The following is a 17,185-nucleotide window of genomic DNA, read 5'->3' on the forward strand; positions in this document are numbered from 1 at the left end:
GGAAGGGTCCCTCCTTCCCTCCCTCCCTCCCTCCCTCCCTCCTTACCTGCATGCATGCATGCATGCATGCATGAATATAAATAGTATATATATGTGTCTGTGTGTCTCCTCTTAGGGCGTCGTAATTTATTACCTAGTGTATCTATGGGTACATTAACAGGAGACGCAGTGCATGCAATTCAGGTGTATAGGCAGCCTACTATACAATTTACTGCAGATAAACATAATGTTGTGCATGCATGCATAGGTTATGTATCTCTTGGGGCCCCGCAGTTATTATCTAACTTTTATTCCTTTTTGCATGCACTAAAGAGTGCAGCACTAACTACTCCTTTACATCATAGGAGACACATTAATACTGCAGCAGCAGCAGCAGCAGCAGCACCAGCAGCACCAGCAGCAACAGCAGCAGCAGCAGCAGCAAGTAATGCTTTCCTTAAGATTATTAAATGTATACATATCTGCAGCACCATGGGGCCTTCTATTAAGGTTGATCTACGTGCATGCTCATAGCAGCAGCAGCAACTGCTGCTGCTGCTGCTGCTGATGGTGGTGCTTGCATGCATGCAAGAAACAGCTTAGGGGTTGATTGCTGTATGCAGCCCTCTTCCCTGTCTCTTTTTGTCTCTTTTTGTCTCTCCTTTCTTTGTTTGTCTCTCTTTGTCTCCTTCTGTCTCCTTCCTCTCTTATAAGGAGAGAAGAAGGAGAAGAAAGGGGGGGAGGAAGCGGTGCCCGATTGGCTGTCCCTAACACCCCCAACAGGACAATACGCATGCATGCATGCATTATACGCAGTGCATGCATGCATGCATGCGTGCATGCATGCATACAATGCATGCAACCCCAGCAATGCCCATTATATAGGCATGGGGATAGATATAAAAAAGGAGACACATTTATATTTATTTATTTATTTATTTATTTATTTATTTATTTATTTATTTAGTATATATATCTGTAGATACACCTCGTGTGTCTTGTTGCTAACACACAACCTTCTGCAGTAACTGCTAAACCCTAAACCCTAAACCCTAGACAAAGGGCGGCAATGTTGTGCACACAGTTCTGCTGCAGTTGGTGTTGCAGGGGCAACAACCCTGCTGTTGCTATTGCTGCTGCTGCTGCTGCTGCTGTATGTACTGCTGCTATTTTTCCTGAGGCAGCGATCTGCTTGTGTTGCTGTTTCAGCCATTGTTGCTGCAGATGCTGCTGCTGCAGATTCTCCTGCTGCTGCAGTTGCTGCCGCTGCTGCTGCTGCTGCTGCTGCTGGCGTAACTGAGCAGGTCTCAGGGTGTTAGCTACAGGTGGCACTTGTTGTGTTATTTAGTCTGTATAAAAGGGGAATGTAGAGGAAAGTTAAGATATACGTCTAGGGTTTAGATTGAATGGACTCATGTAGCTAAAACCCTAAACCCTAAACCCTGCTGTCCTCTAAACCCTCGGCGGTACTGAGGGAGGTCACTAAACCCTAAACCCTCGGGAGTGCTTGTCTTGCTAAGTTGCGTCTCCGTCTTTATTCCTTTATAAATATAAATAATGATCTATTTGTTTGCTACAGCTACATCAACAGCAGCAACAGCAGCTACAGCTGCTGCTGCTGCTGCTGCTGCTGCTGTGGCTGTGGCTGTTGCACTACCCGGTGTGCAATGGCTGGCTTAGCCCGCGGAGGACCAATGGAGCGCTAGCCGTGCACAGCAGCAAGCGAGGGGACATTTTGCTTGTTTTTGTTCCCTCTTTTATCTTTTAAACAAATAATAAAGCTATAATGTATATTTAAATATATTTTCTGCATAAAAAGAGGCAATAAGCACACCTACAAGAATCTATTGGCTCCTATAGCGAGGGAGGGGGCCCTCTCCTTTTACAGCGGCGTTACGGGCCCCATCCTCTTTCCTGCCTTGCTTTTTGCCTTCTTTTCCTTCTCTTTAATTATATTAAGTCTGTTTATTAAGAAAATAAAAGGGATTTTGTGTCTCTTGGGGTTTACTGCTTGATAAAGTCTAGCTAGCTGTCTGAGGTGACCCTTGCCTGAGGAGAGGAAGGAGGCATAGGTGGTTATAGGGGTAATTGTGTGTGTTTTTCTTTTCTTCTTGTCATATTTATACAATTATTTACATTTAATTGAATAATTGTATATAATATTGCCCCTAAATGGACTCACACTGCCGTATGGGGCCCATTGGGGGCCCTCCTGGCCTCCCAGCCAAGGAAACCTGTACACGTAGCCCTATACCTATGGCGGCCCTACATCTCCCTCTTATACAAAACACGGACTCTCTTACGGAGCAGATGAGGAGGTTGGAGTTAGCGCATGCAGCAATGAAGAGAGAGGAGGTGGACTGCAGCAACCGCAGCAACCGCAGCAACCGCAGCAACAGCAGCAGCAATAGTAGCTACAGCAACAACAGCAACGATGACGACGACGAAGACGACAATAACAGCGGCAATATGTACAGCAGGAACTATTATAACAACAGTAATTACAGAAGCAGCAGCAGCAGCAGCAGCAGCAGCAGCAGCAGCAGCAGTAGGCATTTGTCTACACCCGTCAGCAGCTGCGTCTCTGATGTGTTTCCTCTTGCACCTGATTCACACTCTTTCTTTCCTCCTTCTCCTGCAGCGAGAGCAGCAGCAGCAGCAGCAGCAGCAGCACAACCAGCAGAGACAAAAGGAACCCCAATAACAGCAGCAGAAGCAGCAGCAGCAGCAGAAGAAGAAGAAGATCCTTTCCCTGCTAGCTGTTACTCTACTCGTTGCATGCGTACCCGCTGCATGCGCCGTCTTCCTAATGTTGCATGCAATTCACGGGGCTGCATGCAAGATATACAGATATCTTCTCCTTTTGATGAGGAAAAAGAATTTACTTCTTTAATTAATAATTATAATAATATTAATAGTATTAATAATAATAATAAATATAATAATAAATATAATAATAATAATTATAAATATAATTATTATAATAATAATAATACCTATAAAATTGTTCTTACAAGAACAAGAAGAGTACCAAGAAGAAAAATTAACATGCAAAAACTGTAAGAATCTCCTGCTGCTGCTGCTGCAGTTGCTGCTGTTGCTGTAGCTGTTGCTGCTGCTGCTGTTGCTGTAGCTGTTGCTGCTGCTGCTGTTGCTGTTGGTGCTGTTGATGCAGCTGGCTGTTGCTTGTGTTGATGGTGATGGTTTTAGTGGTGCTGCAGCAAAGTGCTGCTGCTGCTGCTGCTGCTGCTGCTGTTTTAGCCTAGCCACAGGCGGTGATCCCTCAGGGTTTAGGGTTTAGGGTTTAGGGTTTATTGCATGTGTGTCTGCAGCGAGGAGTTTGTAGCTCAGCAAGGAGGGAGCAGCAAGTATGAGGAGACCTTTATGAGCAGCAGCAGCAGCAGCAGCAGCAGCAGCAGCAGCAGGACATTAGAAGGTCTTGCTCTTGCTTCTTTGCCTCTATGCATGCAAAAGAAAGCCCCAAAAAGGAGACGATTTAGCAGCACAGGATCCGAAGGAGGAGGAGACACAAAAGAAAGAGAAGACGAGGCAAATTGTCTCCTTAATTTGTCTCTTCCTTCCTCGCCCTCTGCACATTTTAAGAGGACGAAGACCGTCAGCAAATAGACGAAGCAGCAGCAGCAAAGCTGATGTACTTGCTGCTGCTGCTGCAGTACAGTTGCTGCAGCAGATGATGCTGCACCTGACGCTGCAGCAGCAGCAGCAGCAGCAAATGCTGCTGTATCTAATAATTTTATTGCTGCTGCTCCCTCTACACACTTTATGAGGACGAAGACTGTCAGCAAATAAAGTATACAGCAGCAGCAAGCTATATGCTCTTGTTGCTGCTGCAGCAGCAGCAATAGATGTTGCAGCAGATGCTGCTCCTGATGCTCCTGCTGCAGCAGCAGCAAATGTTGCTGTAGTTACTACTTTTACTGCTCTTGTTCAGCCCAGTTTATGCAGCAGCGGAATAAATATATACTTTTACAGCTGCATGCATGCAGCTACTTGCATGCATCGCATGCATGCATGCATGCATGCAAAAAGCCCCAAAAATAAAGGGGAAGGGAGTCATGAGGTTTTTTTTCTTATATTATTTTGTAGCAGCAATCTCTTAATATGTTTATATAAAGATTCTGCATAATTCGTCTTTTATCCATCAACCTCAATATTTTCTCCCTAATATTTCCTTACTAATTAATTGTGCTGCTGCTGCTGTGCTGCTGTTGCTGTGCTGCTGCAACGCCGCTGCTGTTGCTGCTAGTGCTGCTATGTGGAGCCTTGGAAGGCTGTATTTGCAGCAATGTATGTAGGCGAGCCTCTCAGCACGCTTAGAGTCTAGAGCGTAAGGTTTAGGGTTTAGGGTTTAGGGTTTAGGGTTTAGGATCTACCTAAGACAGTGGCGAGGTTGACAGACGGCCGTTGTGCCTACGGCAGCAAGCAGCAGTTGCTTCTTTCTTTAATTAAACTGTCTCTAGTCCATCTTTATTAAGGAAGCGCATGCAAAAGAGAAAGAGAGACACAATCCTTTGCTGCTCCTGTCTTGCGCCTCCGCTACCTATCAACTGCGGCCTTCGAGCTCCTCTGTACCCCTGGGGCCCACCGGGGCCCCTCCCCTAGGGGCTTCCCCTTAAAGTAAGTCTTAATACCAATAAGGGATAATGAATATGTTAGAGAGAAGACAGCAACAAACACAAAGGAGACGACAGACCAGTGGAGTCCTGGCTAGTAGGAGGGACAACTGTGCTTAAGGGAGAAAGGGAGAAATAAAAAACATTAATTCAATTAAAATTAAATACATAACTCATTAATATGCAATTAATGCACGGAAAACCCCGGAAAAGAATGGGGACCTGCTGGCTGCACTGAGGCCCCAGCTGTCGCCTTGCATGGGGGCCCCTGTCCATTGTGGATGACTGGGGGGACCTTGCTTAAGAGCGCCTAATCCCCTTCTTCCTCTGCAAGTAACAAGTAATAGAAGTAGACTCATGTATTCTTTATTAATAAGAAGTAGAGGGCAAACATAACTTGTGTGTATAGGCCTGTCCCTCTCCACAGGTTGATCCTCCTCCTCGTCTTAGCTCCCTATACTGGATCCACATCGGGGTGTGCCAAGTAGTCTAGAAGCTCAGGAGGGAGATGCCTCGAGGCTGACCTACTTGTGCACCTGTCATCTCCAATGGGAGGTGGATACTCTCCGCACCAATAAAGCCTATACGAATCGTGGGGTGCACGAGCACCAGGTAGTGCAGAAGGCGGGGTTAAAGGCGAAAGGCTTAGGAACATTGCTCAATAGAGGAACAACGCTACTAAGTTGATTGTTCGAGGGAACAGGCATTGAATTACCTATCGATGGATATATTGTAGAGAATGCATGCCCGCGTCGGCTGGTGCATCAGTGTCCTTTGCTATTCAGGCTTCCAATTAGATACCTCAAGAACCAGATCTCCAGAAGAAAATGGAAAAGGTACAGAAGACAACTGCATCTATCTATTTGTGCAGGGATCAGGCAATTCAGGCTCCGGCAGAAGGGTAGCAGTGAAGGCTCGTTAAGTATAGCAACGGGCCTCGGAGCTAAAGTTTCCTTGTACACCAATAGTTTAGTTAGTTTAAAGTTGAGGGAGTTACGAATTAAATATATTCCTGATTACTTCAAGATGACAGTCATTGTCAATTCTGCACTTGACTGGGGAACTTTTAAAAAAGTCCATTTTCAATATATGTTAGTTATTCATTGGAACAGGAGCAAAAATATTAAGGTAGACTTTTCCTGCTTTCTGCCAGCACACTTCCGGCATTGCCAGAGTGCTGCGATGTAACTGTTTGCTGGTCAGTTTTATAGCAGATCCTTCAACATTAGGTAATTAAACACCCCAAGGAAGCCGATAACTAGGCAGCCTCGTAAGTGTATAAATAACTGCTGAAAGACTTGCGGTACTACTCCTTGGTAGCTTCTGCCTCCTCAGCAAGTTGGCAGGACTCTGTTGGTGTGACAGCTTCCTCTTCTGCAGCTGCTTCGGCCTTCTTTTCTGCCATCTTCTGCAATATGCCTGCTAACGCAAGCAGGGGATTGAATTCTTCAGGTTCTTCCTGCTCCATACCCTGAGGAAAAAGGGGCCAAGCCGGTTTTTTGTTGGTTTCCACCACTACGTGATTGTTTCTACACCTCTTCAGACGAGTGCAGATGACTCTTTTTGTCTCCATGGAAGAAAGGTTTAAATGGGTGTGTTAACACGCTGTGTTGGTTTAGGGAAGTCGTTGCAATCTGCAAGCCCTCGTTGCTGTGAGAGGGGCCGCTCATTTAACTCTCGTCAACGAAGTATCGAATGTGTAAGCGTGTTGGTGCAGCTCTGCGAACAGTTGTCAGACTGGCTTGGAAATCTTTCACTGAATTTTCATTCTGATCAAGGAAGTTTTGTCGCTCCTTCTGGAGGGCCCATAACGAATTCTGCAGAGATCCGTCCTCGTAAGCCGCAAATAACAACTACGGACACACACGACACGAACAACGCCGTTGGCTGAAGACGCAAGGCAATAGGCGAGTTGCATCCATACGGTGTACGGATTCAGCATATAGCTCAAAATGTGTATGCTGCCTTGGAGCTGGGACCTCGCCGCGCTGAAGTTTCTGTGGCTATGGCAACAGGTGACTGCACGGAGAAGAAATACTATGTGCTGAAACTTATGGTCACTCAGTGAAGCGCACTTATTGCTGGTATAATCAAACGTTGAGTTCACACGCATGTGCGAGTCTACTTATGTCTAGCTGCGAAAAGGGTTTCGTGTGCGTAAATATAGGAACCATCCACTGAGGGTTTAGCTCTGCTGCGGCAGTGACTAGTACCTCGGTTAGCGCCTGCACCAAGACAAAAGGCACAACGCGAATTACATGTACCTTAAAAGTACTACAGCAGTGTGTTGCAGTGGGTGACCCCCACCTCGTCCCCTTCCCCTCAAACCTCAAGCTGAATACCCACTAGATTGAATGCAACGGCTGTGTAGTTGTTCGTGCCTGTTGGATTGTAGGGAGAACAGACGTCTTAATATATTCGATGGCTGGACTTTCCAAGGTATCTGCCTCTCTACTACAAATATCAGAAAAGCACAGGGCAAACGGTGACCCAGTGTCTGTCTCGTCACTGCAGGAGCCGCATTCTAAATTTATTTCTTCCTCGTCTCCATCAGCTTCCCTGTCGTCTTTTGTATTTGAGCGGCATCCTCCACTCCCCTGATCGGTGGGGGAACCACTACCGATGCCACTTTCTCGGTCAGACACTACGAGTACAACAGAAAACCAAGCGCACTTTCCATGATGTTCTTTCCTATCACCCTGTAATTGCTGACTCGAAATCCAGCAAAGTTTCAAACTCGTGTAAGTGCTGCCCAATGCCCCCCACTGCACCACAGCCTTTGGGGTGTGCAACCAGATACTACACGCCAGAGGACACACATATACATGGCTACTCCATTGGAAGAAAGACCTTGTATGTGTCTGTAGACTCCAAAGCCCAGCCAAATTACTCTAATATTTGGTGAGTATAGCTATAAAAAGAAGCTTGTTAAGGACAATCGCGTTCGTTGCCTGTGTGTGCGCTGGCGATCGTCCTGTACGAATGGCCTCACTGCTGGCAATATAATTTCCAATAGGTCTCCTGTTAATTATTAATGCCTTTTTCCTTTTAAAATGGTATATTATTAATGTAAAGTCTGCACCACCTGTGTACAGCATCCCCGTACAGCAAGATGAAGTTCTCCTCATTGGGATGCATGCAGATGGGGCTGGATTTCTCTCGGTTGATTTTCTTCCACTTTAACCCAGACGCCAACGAGAAAAAAAATCATGTGTATGATTTTGTAAGCATATACCCCATCTACATGTATTATTTGGCGTTGTTACCTCTGATCTCCTCATTCTGAATATTTCTCCAGAATAGGGAAATGACACACCCACAGGGTAACAGAAGGAAAACCGTAAGGATGCATGGTGATCCATGGTCATCTACATCCCACAAGATTTCATGTCTCTAGATGGGAAGAAGCCGTAACCTGGAATGCATGTGATTTGCAGTACTACACTGTAGCGTACTGTGTGCGATGTTAACAGGTTTGCCTGAATTGGGCAAGTGAACCCTTAAGCAGCCGTAGTGTACAGCAGATAGGCAAGCAAGCGTTCTCAAAACCGGTTGACAATGATCAGACATACAGTTAAGAAGGTTTGTTTTTTTTTTTGTATTTGGTGCTGGCTTGCACCTCGAGTTGCAGTAGGGTGCGTTGCAAAGCATGGCAGGCCGCCTCTTCTCTTGCAGTTACAGGAGCTTCTGCTGTTCTGCCCAGGACGCCTGCAGATTGGATAGCTCCATCTATGGAATTTTCGCCTTAAGCATTTTGGCTCCATTGCAGTCCACAGGAACCAGCGAAGGAGGTTCTGGACCAGCGTTACAGACCCTCTACCTGTTTGTACAATCACGCGTTAACGAGCCAATAAGTTGTGGCTTATATATAACTATTAGGGTGTAAACAGGAGGTGCAGTCTTGAGTGTACGACTTGCTTTCAACGAATTTGGACCACCTCTTAACTAAGCTGGTGCAGCTTCCAGCGAGCCCACGAGGCAATGACATAGTGCAACTCTCAACACTTCTACACCTCTATTGGACTGGAATCACTGTCCCAAGAAAAAAAGAACAAGAAGACTCCAGCGCAATGCATAAGTGCTTAAAGAGAGGAGAAATTGTGCATATGAGTCAAACTATAGCCGCGCAACAAACATATAGTGAAGCCAACGTCTTCAATGTCTCGGGTTGACGAAATGATCAATAGCTTGAGATGTGCAGCAGCCTATTCAGCGTTTGGGTCTTGGGATACTTGCATGTCTGCTGTCTATTGAGAGCCCCGTTAAAGTAAAAAGACTATCTGCAATGATCTTGTGAAGAGAAAAGGTCGGTTTGCTCTGTCTTTCTGTGTCACGTCGTTGCAGCACGAGTTGCAGCAAGGAATGCTGACGCCGGTAGCTCCCTCGCTCAAGGCGGGTCCATGATATTTCCTGCTGAGAACAGTGAGCTGTAACGGAATCGAAATACTTGATATGAGAGTTACTTAGATGCAACGGATCTCACTCCCCAGTATCCTGGCTCTTTGCCCAACTCCACGGGCTTGAGCTGATGAGCTCGCGGTGTTGCAATGAGGAGTGTTGCAACTGATGACAAGACACCTCTTCCCCCCCAACTTTACGGGTTTGAACTGATTAGCTCGGTAGGGGGCAGCCTGCCATGAGTTGCAACCTTGCACCTTGCAACTCCTTGCGCACGGCAACCGCACATAGAAGGACATTGTGTACAAACACTGTAATGAATTGTTGAAACCTTTGCATGTATACTTTGTGTCTACTAGGGTTGCCTATAAGATTCCATGTGCCCACTTATGGAGTTGCCAACATTGAACATAGTATGCTATCCCCCCCCTCCCTCAAGGGGGAGCACTGCACTGCTGCCCTTAAAGGACCTTAAGATTGGGTAATTGATCTTTTGCTTTTCTCAAGGGGAACTTTAAAAATTGTATTTTTACCTCCTTTTACCTCACAAATGCTTTTTATTTAGACAAAATTTCTCCTCTCTTTCTTTCTCTCTCCCTCTTGTGGCAGTGTCTGGCAGCAAGATCATTGGGGGTTTCCCTACTTGTCAATGATTTTAAAGTATTTATATGCTAATTTAATTGCATTAATACTAATTAAAGCTGTTTTATTTGGTGCACTTCAAGGAAAACGTTGAAGGGGTGCCCATACCCTGCAGTGCACGAGGCCCGCTGCAGGCGAGCGGGTACGGTGTGTGCTTGTGCCTTTTGTATATGGATCTTCTACCTCCATGTGTATATTTTATTGTTTATTTTAGCTCCTTTCCCTTTTAATTAACCAAAAAGAAGGAGAAAAGGAGGAGAAGAGAGAAGGAAAGAAGCAAGGTCCCTTCCTCTTCAATGGGGAGGGAGGGAGGCGGGAGCGCGCAGCTGCATCCATGGAGCCCAGTGCCTCTCCTCCTCATTGAGGAGATAAATAACATTATTTACTATTTATTTAACTTAATACTGATAATTTAAATAAATTAACGGAATAATTACTTCTTTTTTATTGTATTTACGAGCAGTAGACACCCAAGGGCCCATCGGGCGGTGTGTGGTACATCCATTGCCGGGCTGCTGCTGCAAGCGAACACTGCAGCAGCAGCAGCAGCAGCACTGCTGCTGTGTACTGCTGCATGATTTGTTTGTTTGTGTTGTGTTATGGCTCCATAGGGAGGTTGTTTTGTGTATATTAATTGTTTTTTAACTGCTAGTCTTGCCTATTTCCTTCTCCCTTGTCTGTACAGGTCAAGGAGAAGGCAGGCCTTGCTGTAGCAAGCGCAGCAGCAACTCCTAGAGCAGCCCAGCAGCAGCAGCAGCAAAGCGCTGCTGCTGCTAAGGAGGTGATTATTTCCTCCATTTCCCCTTATAATTAAGGGGTTTATATATAATATATTAGTTGTATAAATTCCCTTTCTTCCCCAATAAATACATAATTTTCTTGTGTTTTGTCTCTGTGGGGATCAATCAGTAAATAAGTATATTATAATTAATAATTATTGTTATTAAGGAAAGAAAGACCTTTATTTGTCTGTTTTTGCTGCTGCTGCTGCTACTGCAGCTTGCTGCTGCTGGATATGGTGCAGCAGGAGCTTTCTCTCTCTTCTCTATCAGGCTTCCCTTCCTTAGGGGAGGCGAAGGATCCCCCTCTGCCTGCGGGTGCTTGGGGTGTACGTGCTGCAGCAGCAAAGGTTGCAGCAGCAGCAGCAGCTGCTGCTGCAGCTGAGTCTGCTCCTCCCCAATCCTCTACAGCACAAACAGCTGCAGCAGATGCAGCAACAGACGCAGCAGCAGGTGCATCAGCAGATGCAGCAGCAGGTGCAACAGCAGATGCAACAACAGATGCTGCAGCAGCAACATTAGGCCCTAAGATGTCTCCTTCTCTTGCTGCATGCGCTACTACCGAGGGAGAAGGAGACGATGATGATAATCTACTGTCTCCTCAGGTAACAACTCCTCATAGTCCTAATAGTACCACGACCTCTGTAGAGGGGACGAATACAACAGGACATGATGAGGGCAGCAGCAGGAGCAGCAGCAGCAACAGCAGCGTAAGGGAGGATCCAGAGCCACATGAACAGGTGCAGGATCAGGAGCACGATCAAGTGCAACAAGAGCAGCAGCAGAAGCAGCAGCAGCAGCAGCAGCAGCAGCAGCAGCAGCAGCAGCAGCTATTTGATACTACCGGTAACAGGGGAGGAGAAGATGTATCTAATGATTGTGTAGACGAAGTATCTCCTTTTGGGGATCGTGGGGATCGTGATGCTAGTGAGGATAGTGGGGATCGTGTGGATGGGGATCGTGTGGATCGGGATCGGGATCGTGTGGATCGGGATCGGGATCGTGTGGATCGGGATCGGGATCGTGTGTATCGGGATCGGGATCGTGTGGATCGGGATCGGGATCGGGATCGTGTGGAAGATGAAGATGTAGATAGGGATCGTGTATTATATATGCGTGATTTTTTATCAGTTTTATCGCGTGTAGAGTTACTAGATGTATTAAGTAAATTAGCAGCAAAAAAAGAATATGTATATAATGCATGCAAAGAAAGTATATTAAATAGTATATGTTTACGACGTATAATGGTAAGAAATATACATTATAATACAAAAGAAAATATATTTAGATCTTTTTTTCTTTCTTTTGGTCCTATACAAGAGGCAGTAATAATAAAAGATAAGGAAGGAAATAGTAAGGGATTTGGATTTATTACCTTTATGGATCTGCATGCAGTTAATAAATGTCTTGCTTATTCTTCTTCTTCTTCTTCTTCTTCTTCTCCTCCTCCTCCTCTTATATTAGATGGGAGATTATTACATGTTAAGCTTGCTGCTGCGCATGCAGCTAGTGCTGCACATATAGCTATGCATGCATATCCATTCTCTACACTACCAAGACACCAGCAGCAGCAACAGCAGCAACAGCAGCAACAGCAGCAACAGCAGCAACAGCAACACGAGGAACAACTGCAACAGTTGCAACAGCTGCAGCTGCAACAACAGGAAACACGATTACTAGTACGTAATCTGCATGCAGATATAACTGAGGATACACTCCGTGGTGTATTCATAGATGATGGACTTTTATCTATTTATATACCCAAGGATATACAAGGAAATAATAAAGGTTATGCATTTCTTTCTTTTTCTTCTCCTTTTTATGCATATAAAGCTATGCAACATAATAAAAGAAATATTAATGGTAAAATTATTTATCTACATTATGCATCCTCATCCTCTTCTTCCTCTAATAAACAGCAGCAGCAGCAGCAGCACCAGCAGCAGCAGCAGCAGCAGCAGCAGCAGCAGCAGCAGCAGCAGCGACAGCACCCTACTCCTGCTGCTGCTGATGGTGCTGATGGATATGGTGCTGTTGATGGTGCTGATGGAGATGATGCAGCAATGCAGGAGGGAGGGGGCCCTAGGGGCCCCTCGGTACCCTCTAATCCAGAAGAAGAAGAAGACGATAACAACAATAGTAGGGGAGGAGACGGGGCCCCTACAGCCGGGGCCCCTAACTCTACACATCCTCATAAATCGTACAACAGAAGATCCACCATGAATGGGGGAGGGGGGGCCCCATCAGAGGCCCCTACTCGTGGTGGCGGGTCTCAGCATGCAGCAGCATCGGGGGCCCCATCAGGTGCAGCAGGTATAGGAGGGGTACCCCATAGGGGCTCCTCTTCTCGTTCCTCACAAGGAACATCTAATAGCTGGAAGGGAGGGGGGGGGCCCCTTTATGGGTATGAAGGTCGTCCCCGTAACAGGAGACATGCTAATGACCTCAGGGGCCCCCCTATGGGGCCCCCACCCCTTGCGGCCGTCGGAGTTCCTATGGCCGCGGGGCCCCTTCCAGGTGGGCCCCTTGCAGCAGGTCACTTGCCCGGTGGGCCCCTCCCAGGTGGGGGGCCCCTAGCAGGGGCCCACCTTCCAGGGGGGCCCCCACCACCGCAGCAACTAGGAGGAGATGGTCTTGTGTATGGGGATGGTACTTATGGGGATTTATATAGATATGCATTGTCTCCTTATCCTTTTATGCCTCTGCATGCACAGGGTACCCAAGGGCCCCATGATATAAAGGGGCCCCTTGTTGCTGCTTCTGCTGCTTATGCACATCTTTTATCTTATCCGCTTGCCCCTTTCTATCCTATTCCCCCTGATGTGCAGCAGCAGCACTACGCCAGCCATACACAAATAAGAGACAGGGCACTCCTGCAGCAACAGCAGCAGCAGCAGCAGCAGCAACAGCAGCAACAGCTGCAGCAGCAGCAGCAACAGCAGCAACAGTTGCAGCAACAGCAGCAGCAACAACAACAGCTGCAGCACTAGCTGCTGCTGCTGGTGGTTATGGTGGTGGTGGTGGTACTATTACTGTCGCCGTGGGGATCTCCTTGTAGTTGCTGCTGCAGCAACCAGCAGCAACTGCTGCCTCGCAGCAGCAGCTGCTGCAGCAGCTGCTGCTGCGAGGCACGAGCCTCAATAAGGCCCCAATTCTATTTTTGCATGTGCTGCAGCAGCAGCAACTAGAAATTTTATTAATAAAATAAATAAATAAATAAATAAATAAATAAATAAAATAAATAAATAAATAAATAAGCAATAGTTAGTAGTAAATAAAAGGAAAAAAAAAGAGACAAATAAATTAATAATAAAAGGAGACACTTGCTGCTGCTGTTTTATTAATTATAATAAAAGGAGACAGTTGTTGCTGCTGCTGAATAAAAAGGAATTAGTTTACATATAAATAATATAAATAAATAAATAAATAAATATTTATAAGAGACAGGAAAAAGCAGCAGCAAAATCTTTATTTTGCTGCTGCTGCTGCTGCTGCTGCTGCTGCTGCTGCAGTTGCTGCAGTAAACGAGGGCTGTTATTGATCCACGCCTTTACTATTAAGAAGTAGCAGCAGCAGCAGCAGCTGCTGCTGCAGCAACATAACAGCAACGTTTGCGACGCAGAGAAGAGACGCATTTCTTTCTCTTTCCTGTTTACTACAACAGTTAGCTAGCTAGCCATAGACAGCTGTGGCTAGCTAGCTAGCTGTAGATAGCTATAGCTAGCTAGCTATAGCTAGCAAGTTACAGGTAGCTAGCTAGCTAGCTAGCTAGCTAGCTAACCTATAGTGTGCATAGGGGGAGGTGTATAGATATGATTGTATTTGCTGCTGCTAGTCTAGTAACAGTCCCCCCTTATCTGCAGCAGGAGGGCCCCCTGATGCAGCAGCAGCAGCATGTGGCATTTGCTGCTGCTGCGGCTGCTGCGGTTGCTGCAGCAACAGCAGCAGTACGTGCCAATAGCAGCAGGAGGCACCGCAGCGCCTCGTCTTAGGGGGCCCCTGCCTTCCTCTTTCTGTTTAGATTGCTGCAGCACTAAACCCCTTAGTTGTACCTAGGGGCCCACCATCCCCATTCCTGCGGTGTATAGGCAGCTGCATGCGTGCATGCATAGAGGAAGTAGTAAAGCAGCCAGCAACAGGGGAAGAGCAGCAGCAGAGGGGGCCCCTTAGGGGACCTGGGGCCCCTAGGGGCCCCCCTATAAAGCGCATGCAGCCCCATTTTAAGCAGCAGCAGCAGCAGAAAGAATGAACTAAAGAAACGGGCACTGAGAGCGACGGGTGTCTAAAGGCAGGTATGTACACCCCAGTGAGGGAGCAGCAGCAGCAGCAGCAGTAGCAGCAGCAGCAGCAGGTTGTATATATAAGGAGGGAATAGTGTATAATTAAAATAAACAAGTTAAATATAATAAAGTTATTTATATTATAAATATTGCTATTTAACAGAAACATGTACGTATCCCTGCTGCTGCTGCTGCTGTTGCATGGCGGCCCCGCTGCAGCAGCAGCAGCAGCAGCAGCAGCAGCAGCAGCAGGGCGCTGCTGCTGCAGCGACAGAAGCGGCGTGCAGCAAGAGTTGCGGCGAGGGTTTAGGGTTTAGGGTTTGTGGTTTGATCTTTAGCTGCAAGAAAACAAGATCTTTTATTGGGACTGAAGGTATAGTTGTTTCCTGTTGGTTTAGGGTTTAGGGTTTAGGGTTTAGGGTTTAGGGTTTAGCGGTGTCGGTCGTCGGAGAAGAGCCGGCGGTTGCTGCTGCTGCTGCTGCTGCTGCTGTTGCTGCAGCAGCCTGCTGCTGCTGCTGCTGCTGTTGCTGCTGCTGCTGCTGCTGCTGCTGCTGCCCCCCAACGGATTTGATTTGGGGTTGCTGCTGCTTGCTGCTGCCTTCAGGGTCTGCTGCAGGAAGGTCCTTTTCTTTCTTTTCCCCTTAAGTTTATTTTCTCTTTATTGAGGGTTTATTTATTTCTTTCTTGCTGCTAGCAGCAGCAGAGTGTATGCATGTTGGCTAAACCCTTACAGCGGCGGTTCCTGCGGCGGTAGGCTACTGCTGCTGCAGCTCCAGCTACTGCTGCTGCTGCTGCCGCTGCTGCTGCTGCTGCTGTTGCAAGTGTTTCTCTATGGTGTATGTACACCTCAATATTGACCTTGCCTTATGCTTCCTGTCTTCTGCTCCCTTCTGCTGCTGGGGGGCTTTGCTGCTGCTGCTGCTGCGGCCCAGACGCGCCCCGCTGCTCCTGCTGCTGCTTGCCGCTGCTGCTGCTGTCATGCAGGTGCTGCTGCTGCTGCATGCATCCCTTTCTCTCTCCTTTGTTCTATTTGCTGCTGTAGGGGGGGGCCCGGGGCTCCCCGTCGCCTCGGGGGGCACCAGCGGCCCTCCTCCTCACTCTCCTCCACCACCCTCCTAGGGTTTAGGGTTTAGGGTTTAGGGTTTAGGGTTTGTGTGGCTGCGTGATTGCTTACAGGGCTCAATAAGGTTAAATTAGGGTTTGCTTCTTGTTGCACATATAACCGGCTAGTACTTCAGGTGTACAGACACCTGAATCTTTCTTCTTGCGGCCTGGGGCCCCCCCTTAGGTCTGCCTTATTATTTATCTTTTTCTCTTCTTTTTTATTCGTATAAAAAGGGAAAATGGCGCTTAAACGTATTAACAAGGTTCGTAGGATTAGGGTTTAGGGTTTAGGGTTTTTACGATTGAAGTTTCTAGGACTCTTTCGCGTTTCTAGAATTTTTTACATTTTCTAGGGTTTAGGGTTTAGAGTTTAGGGTTTAGGGTTTAGGGTTTGTATGCAGGAGCTCAATGACCTAAGCAAGGACCCGCCTACAAATTGTTCTGCGGGGCCTGTTGGAGATGATCTGTTTCATTGGCAGGCCACGATTATGGGCCCTGAAGATAGGTAAACCCTAAACCCTAATTGACCCTAAACCCTAATAAACCCTAAACCCTAATAAACCCTAACTGGCGCCGTCGTAAACCCTAAACCCTAGCTGCTGGGGGTCGTCTTTGAACCCTAGAAATGGCATAAAGAGGAAGCGTCTCTATAATAGTATAGGAGGAGGAGAGGATACTCCCTCGTCGCTTAAAGGAATTATTACCCATTAGGGTTTAGGGTTTAGGGTTTGTGTATTTTTTTTTGCAGCCCTTATACGGGCGGTGTTTTCTTCTTAAATATTCATTTTCCCTCCGACTATCCATTTAAACCCCCAAAGGTAAACCCTAAACCCTAAACCCTAATAATAAACCCTTACTATCTATATACCCTTTTCTTTCTTATCTACTCCCTGTAGCCCTCCCTCTCTCCCGTTGCTGCTATTGCTGCAACTCCTGCTGCTGTTGCTGCTGCTGCTGCTGCTGCTGCTGCTGCTGCTGCTGCTGCTGCAGGTGAACTTTACTACAAAGATATACCACCCTAATATTAATGGCCAAGGGGCAATCTGTTTAGATATATTAAAGGACCAATGGTCTCCTGCCTTGACCATCAGCAAAGTATTATTATCTATCTCTTCTCTACTTACAGACCCCAATCCAGGTAATTAGGGTTTAGGGTTTAGGGTTTAGGGTTTGGCTGTTGATGTATAAATATCCTGGTACACACCACCTCCCCTTTTAATTCTTCCTAGGGTTTATAATGAGGGTTTATATATTTATATTTATATTTATTATAATCCTCTCCTTCCCCTCTATCTATCTAACCTTTCAAGGGTTTATTAGGGTTTAGGGTTTAGGGTTTAGGGTTTTTTTTTTTTTTTTTTTTTTTTTT

General features: G+C 46.6%; 3 protein-coding genes across 3 annotated transcripts; all 3 read left to right on the forward strand.

Annotated features, from left to right (window-relative positions):
- Positions 1 to 2,151: 2,151 nt before the first annotated feature.
- EMWEY_00042290 (hypothetical protein, conserved) lies at positions 2,152 to 3,606 on the forward strand (the record flags this gene model as incomplete). The annotated part of the gene is made up of 2 exons (XM_013482755.1): positions 2,152 to 2,450; positions 3,312 to 3,606. 2 exons carry the CDS (start codon positions 2,152 to 2,154, stop codon positions 3,604 to 3,606), a joined length of 594 nt encoding a protein of 197 aa, XP_013338209.1.
- Positions 3,607 to 10,668: 7,062 nt separating this feature from the next.
- EMWEY_00042300 (hypothetical protein) lies at positions 10,669 to 13,422 on the forward strand (the record flags this gene model as incomplete). Its single annotated transcript, XM_013482756.1, has 2 exons — positions 10,669 to 11,644; positions 11,939 to 13,422. 2 exons carry the CDS (start codon positions 10,669 to 10,671, stop codon positions 13,420 to 13,422), a joined length of 2,460 nt encoding a protein of 819 aa, XP_013338210.1.
- A 2,633-nt stretch (positions 13,423 to 16,055) lies between these two features.
- Positions 16,056 to 16,962, forward strand: EMWEY_00042310 (ubiquitin-conjugating enzyme domain-containing protein, putative; the record flags this gene model as incomplete). Its single annotated transcript, XM_013482757.1, has 4 exons — positions 16,056 to 16,079; positions 16,218 to 16,321; positions 16,565 to 16,634; positions 16,807 to 16,962. 4 exons carry the CDS (start codon positions 16,056 to 16,058, stop codon positions 16,960 to 16,962), a joined length of 354 nt encoding a protein of 117 aa, XP_013338211.1.
- Between the last annotated feature and the right edge of the window lie 223 nt (positions 16,963 to 17,185).

This window comes from Eimeria maxima, genomic scaffold, assembly GCF_000499605.1.
Source record: "Eimeria maxima Weybridge genomic scaffold, Emw_scaff751, whole genome shotgun sequence".
Lineage (NCBI taxonomy): Eukaryota > Apicomplexa > Conoidasida > Eucoccidiorida > Eimeriidae > Eimeria > Eimeria maxima.